Source organism: Drosophila nasuta, chromosome 2L, assembly GCF_023558535.2.
Source record: "Drosophila nasuta strain 15112-1781.00 chromosome 2L, ASM2355853v1, whole genome shotgun sequence".
NCBI lineage: Eukaryota > Metazoa > Arthropoda > Insecta > Diptera > Drosophilidae > Drosophila > Drosophila nasuta.
Window position 1 is genome coordinate 26,581,831 of NC_083455.1, and position 6,773 is coordinate 26,588,603.

A 6,773-nucleotide genomic window follows, 5' to 3' on the forward strand; every position below is an offset into this window, starting at 1 on the left:
ATGAATTGTCTTCATTTTGTAATTTAATGGTATTTTATTGAATTTTTGATGCGCACGGACAACGCGACTACGCATCCTTGGCTGCTGGCTTTGCTATCGATCGATGATGAAGGGGCAAGAAAGAGCTTCGGTACCTGACTGCCTCACTGCCTCACTGCCTGCCTGTTGACATTTAAAATATGGCCGCGTGTCAGTGCGGCTGCCCTACGCCCATTTTTATGGTCAGTCAGGTTTACATTTCGATTTCAATTTCAATTTTTCCCTCTTATTTTTTTGGGATTTTTTTTTCTGTTTTTTGGCACTGATCTCCGAACCCGAACAGGAATCTGAGTCTGGGACATGTGTGTGTGCCAGTTGGCGACTGCAGCGCCGGCGTAAATTCAATTTGAAGGTCTGCGCACAGCGTCCGAATTCCCGAGATGCCAAAACAAAATGTGCTTTCACTTGACCCGGAGCGCTGCGTAAATAAATTTTATCGCACTGTTGACACGTGCGCGTAATATTTCATTAAACTTTAAATAAAATGCAACTAAGAAATACAACAAATAAAATAAATAAACCAACTAAAAACGAGACAAAATCTATGCCTGGAGTTTAGCGAAGTTTTAATACTCTTGTAAAACAGGCTACGATTGCAAAGAATTTTAATGATTATAAAGTTTACATTTAAGTACAGTCAATTCTTTTACAAAGAAATTGAATGCTAATAATACTCTTGCATTAAAAACAGTCTAATATTTTACAAAGAAACTTATAAAATTCACATATAAAAAGAGTCAATTATTTTTTCAAGAAATTTAATTAATTGGAAAATTTACAATCGATTCTTTACCACAAAATTTAATGATTACAAAAAGTTTAGTTAGTTAAAACTGAGCAAAACTGAGGCCATTCAAAATTACCTTCTGTATTATTAAACAATAATTGCACATATTGAGAATTGCAATCCATAAAGACAACCTCAACTTCGTTACACACTTGACAACTCAATTAATATACCCCAAAGTCAGTGACAATGCACGCGAACTATGTGCAATCATAACAACAGTCAAGTCTCTCTTAAATTGTATCTAAAAAACTGTATATAAAAATCGTGTCTCAAATGTTTGTCATAGCCAAATCACACTGTACTTGTGTAAGCAGCATAAACAAATCGGCAGCCGCATCGTAACTTCGTTTTCAATTTGGCAAGTTTGACACTTGGCCAGTTAGTCAATTGGCCAAGTTTCACAATTGGCCAACGGGCGCCCATTTCAAAAAGTGTCCAAGTGCCACCTACGTTGGGTTTGCAGTTGAAGTTGCATTTGCACTTGGATCTGGAGTTGAAGTTGTGGAGGAATTAGAGTTGGAGTTGGAGTTGGGGCTACCTGTCGCTACTTGTGCCATTCACTTGCCGGCAGTGCGTGGCTCCTGCCAATGCCTTTTGCTTCTGCTCTGATTGCAAATGCCACGTAAACTATAACAAACACAAAAGTTGGGCCATTCGTCAGTCCGTTATTATTATTGCATTGCTCGCGTGTGTTGCAACTTTCAGTTTACCTAATTAATCACAGACTCTCATGCTGAATGCAAAAGACAAAACAAATGCGATGTCAACACAAAGTACTGAAGATTAACGCCATATAAAAAATGCAATAAATATTTAAATCTATTTTTGTAATTGTTAATTTACGAAGTAATGAATTTAAAATATTTGCAATGATTATTTCACTCAATTTGATCAATAAAAGAGTAATTTATATTTTGTCTACCAGATATTCAGGATATTTCTGCAGTAATTATTAATAATTAAAAATTCAACAAAGTTTTCCTATATGCTTTATTTAAAGAATGAATTTCTGTTTTTTATACTAACTATTCAGTGTATTTCTGCAGTAGTATTAATTAGGAATTCAACAAGATATACCATACTCATTATTCAGTATATTTCTGCAGTATTATTTATTGCTAATTCAACAGAGTTTTTTAAACGCTTTATTCAAAGAATAAATTGAGTATTTTGCAGTATTATAAATTACCAATTCAACTGAATTGTACAACACGCTCTATTCAAAGAATGGATTGTAATTCCAATTTTGTATACTAACTACTTAGTATATTTCTGCAGTATTAATGACCGATTTAACGGAGATATACTATAAGCTTTATTCAAAGAATGAATCTGAATCCAATATTTTATACTAACTAACTAACTATTCATTACATTTCTGCTGTATTTTAAATTACCAATTATTCAAAGAATCGATTGTAATTTCTTCTTTTTTATACAAACTTTTCAGTATATTTTTGCAGTATTATAAATTACAAATTCAACACAAATATACTATACGCTTTATAAGCAGTTAAGCTAAGCGTATGCCAACAATTTATTACATACACTCGCAATGTAATAATTGTAATTGTAACTGCAGTTGAATTTGCGGTCCTTGCCCTGCGGTCACTCATAACTTTTGGGGCAATAATCGAAATGCAGCATCCAAGAGTAATGGACCAAAGGGCTGGCACAGGCAACGCCCTAAACATACTACCGAAAACTGAATACCGAATGGAGTAAAGAAATGCGAATTGCCAATGCGCCAATATCTCATACTCGCCTTCAACTTTGCACTGCCAAAAAACGTATAAACAGCAAGCCAAAAACAGCAAAAAAAAAAGAAAAAGAAAAATCCAAGGCGCACTTTCAATTAATCAACGAAATTAATTAAGCCCCCCGATCAGTGATCAGTGGCCAGCCAACGGGTACTTGAGCACTGATCATCGAGCGCTTAGCACTTCGAATCTTAGCGATGGCAGCAGACACGCGTGACACGCACCAGCTCACGAGCTGGTCAAAAAAAAACATAGTCAATATACTAAACATTACTATAAATTTTGATATTGCTTTTTGTATTTAAGCAATATACGATACAATGAAAGGACTCATTAAATAAAATATTTATACAGAAAATAAATAAATAATTAAGAGCTAATTTAAAACTTTCATCAGTCGGTAGTTTTCTAACTGATATTTAGTATTTTCAGTATACTAAGTTATCCTTTTCTTCAACATTATTATACATCGTGTAATGAGAGAACACGAGATTTGGCCAGCTCTAGAGACACAATTGGAGATTGCAACATAATTTCATTTGGGCACAGCGTGCGTTTGTCGTCGCGTTGTTGTTATCATAGCAGGACGTGGCGGCGTCCATGTCGTCGACCATGTCCACGTTCATGTCCAAGTCCATGTCCGCGTCGCCAGCTCAGTTGGTCAGTTGGTCACTGGTCACCGCACTCAATTAGCACGCATGTAGCGCAACGGTGCGCCGATAATTAAGCCGAAGTCAGCCTTAAAACTGAAACTGGAGCTGGAGCTGGAGTTGGAGCCTGGTGACAATTGGCACCAGCCTGACACGATTTATGCGCTGCAGTTGCATTTGGATTTGGATTTGGATTTAGCAGAGCAATTGCGCAACATTTGACTAATAAATTTGCTTTTAATCATGGCACAAAATGCTACACGCTGTGATTAAGTCCAACTGCAAAAGACGAAGAGCCAAACCAACTACCGTTTCAGCAAAGCAGCGATAAGCAGCGTCTCTCTCTCTCTCTCTGTCTCTTTGAGCTGGCCAAATGGCATAATCGAGGCTAGTGATCCATCTCTTGGAAAAATGAGTAAACCACAAGCACACCGTACACAGTCCCTAAAAGTTTACATTGAGTCAATTGAATGGAGGAAATACTCAAAACTTACAACCAATTGAAAGAAAGGATAAAAGCGCAGCACTCCACGCGATCAAATCGTTGCTGGACAACAGCAAATAAAATATCAATTCAATTATTAAACTCGTTAGATTTACAACAATTTGCAGTGGCAGCAAAAAGGTCATAGTTTGAGGCTATCAATAAAGAACGATATTTAATTAATCAGTAATTGAATGAAAGGAAAACAGACTACTCACATTATGGGCGCAAGCCAAGAGCAGAACTCCAGCCAAAATTTTAATCTGATTGTGCAGAAACCAGATCTTTTTGAGGCGTGAGCAATACATTGCATCAGTGTAGAGTATCATCCAATATATTTCGTGAAAGGACAATAAAATCATGACATAACCCATGATAATGCAACCCTGTCGTAGGGGAACACAACAGCAGCACTTGTTAAAAAACCAACATAATCAAAAAATGCTCTACTTGATAATTTAGACAGTATTAACAGAGCTATCACGATGAAGCTGATTGAAGGATTTCTTGAATGCCAATAAAGTGCTTTATTTTTGGCGTGTATTTTTGTGTGGAATTCTAGGAATGCGCTACGGTAGTGAAAGTGTATAATGGGAATTTTATAATATCTAAACATTCATGTTCATGTGGAAATTCCCCCCTCACCCCATTCCCTTTTAAGTCAAACAACAACGACAACTACAACAAATTGCCTGTCATGTTATGTGTTAAGAAGAAATGCTTTTAGTCGAAAGTCTTTCTTCAACACACTTTGAGAGAGAGAGAGAGGCAAGTGGAGGCAGACAAGCGAGGGTTCTCTTAAAACAAAAGCTGTGTTTCAGCCACATTTTTGACTTGGTAACACATTAATTTGTTTTTTTATTTGGCATTCTAAGCCGCAGTTGTCAACGGCACTTTCTTCACAAGAAGAACTGGATTAGCAGAAAGTGCTCTTGATGTTTACAATCCATTTCATTTCCTAGCTAATAGTCAAGTCGTTGAATAGTTTTGCTCATTTACGAGTAAAGCGCACGTATATAAATCAGCATTAATTTGACAGTGCATTTTACATAACTGTAGACAACAGGTGAAAGCGAAAAGCTGAATGCCTTTGCCTGCCAGCCTGCAGCTGTCAATGGTCATGGCCAGGCCAGATGGGGAGTCCAGATGTAGTTGCCAGCTATTGTGGCCAGGGAAAAACTCGCCACTTGTACTCGTAAAAATTTACTACCTGCCGCTTTGCGTCGCCTCGCATGCAAAATCGAATTGTGTGCTAATATTTGGCGATCGCCTGGGGGACAACATTTCGACATGGACATGGATGAAGTGACTGCAACTTCGGCTTCGACTTGGACTTCGTCTTGCGACTCCAACTATGGAGGAGAAGAGTTTTCCCAGTGACTTTCTGGACAACAATAAAATCATTTTGCATGCCCAAATTGCCAAAATGTCAAAGGCGGAGGAGAAGGACGTGTGAGCTGTGTGTGTGAGATCGACATGCAAAGTCAGAGAAATTGTTGTCAAATGTGGTAAAAGTTGTCATGATGCCGAAAGGGTAACTTGAGAAGAACTTGATTGTGAGCAGTTCAAATTCGAATACAAATATTTGATAGGTAATTACCACCTTTGATTGTTTTAGATGTCAATTTGGTATATTTTACATGTAATACTATATAAATATACCAAATATAGTATTTGGCATATTTTCAGTATATTGACGGTATATTAATTTGGTAATAATCTGATATATTGTGCACTCTATGGTATATTTTGAATATAGTACTATAGCAATATACCAAATATAGACTTTGGTATATTATTAGTATTTTTAAATTTAGTTCTATATCAATATACAAAAACCAGATTGTTAAAATTTTAGTATTTTTGAATTTAGTATTATATCAATATACCAATAATAACTTTCGGTATATTTTTACATTATATCAATATATCAAATATAGACTTTAGTATATTTTTAGTATTTTTGCGGTATATTAAATTGGTATATTTGAAAATGAATACCACACTGTTTTGCTTTTATTCACACAGAGTAGTCGAGCACACTCGACTGAAGCTTTTTTTCTTGTTACTATTGTCCATAGCTGAAGCTGGTTAACATGATTATGCAAGGTTAACAGGTAGAGAGCGAGCAAGAAATACTAGGACAGCGAAGAGGACACAAAAGTTGGCGATGATCGTTTAGATGAGAATGCGGAGCATCTTAAGCCGCAGCACTTAAGCTTAATCCGAGTCAAACAAAATGCCAACAAGTCGAATTGCAGGCTGCGTAACTTGTCAACGACAATTACGCGAATGATGCACCAACTGACTGATGATGGGGCAAGGATGGCAAAGGCAAAGCTAAGGCCAAAGCCAGAGGCAAAGGCAAAGGCAAAGGCGTCGCGACAAAATGCCACGCCACAGGCCAATTGGCGACTCAGACTGGCGACAATAAAAGTGCTCAGCAATTTGCGGACGCGTCTCTAATTGAGCCTAAAGCCAGCCATCGAATCGCGTTGACAGACACACACGCAGAGAAAGGGGCAAAGGTGCAATAGGGGCAGGGACTATGCTAAAATGTTCACATATTAGCCATGGCCAAGAGAAAGGTGTTTTATGTGCAGTATGTCAGCGCTTTGATTTAGTCAACAACAACGGAAAAAAAGGAGACCAAAAGCCAAATCCAAATCCGTTCGCCTGCCAGGTGACAATCAATTTGTATATTTTCGCTTGAAATTATTTCTTTAATTTTCCACACACATGCAGCGGGAGCGAGATGGCTGCAATGTGATTGGAATTTCATTTAGAAAGTTGCACCACAGTCTGCAGTTAACAAATTTGCATTTGCCAAAACGCTGTGGCTGAGGCTGTGTGCGAGCAAGTCTTCAGATTCAGATTCAGAGACTGAGCGACTGACTTTTCAAGACTGTTGCGACATTCTTCAAGCTGTGCAACGCCTTCACTTTTCACTCTCCAAGGCAGTCGCCTTAACTGGGTCATTTAATAATATAGATAGGCAGTCAGAGAGTGAATGGAGGGAGGGAGTGAGGGGGACGCCCGCACGATTTCAT

The 6,773-nt window shown here is 37.7% G+C and overlaps 1 protein-coding gene across 2 annotated transcripts; it reads right to left on the reverse strand.

Moving 5' to 3' along the window:
• Window positions 1-3,456: 3,456 nt before the first annotated feature.
• On the reverse strand, window positions 3,457-4,326 carry LOC132794283 (uncharacterized). Of its 2 annotated transcripts, none has more exons than XM_060804634.1 (3): window positions 3,942-4,326; window positions 3,737-3,878; window positions 3,457-3,683 (listed from the first exon to the last, which is right to left on the reverse strand). In XM_060804634.1, the coding sequence occupies exons 1-3, from the start codon at window positions 4,095-4,097 to the stop codon at window positions 3,628-3,630; spliced, it is 354 nt and encodes a 117-aa protein (XP_060660617.1). In that variant the 5' UTR covers window positions 4,098-4,326; the 3' UTR covers window positions 3,457-3,627. The 2 variants fall into 2 exon arrangements, with proteins under 2 accessions (XP_060660617.1, XP_060660609.1); XM_060804626.1 differs by having other exon boundaries at window positions 3,734-3,878; window positions 3,942-4,324.
• Between the last annotated feature and the right edge of the window lie 2,447 nt (window positions 4,327-6,773).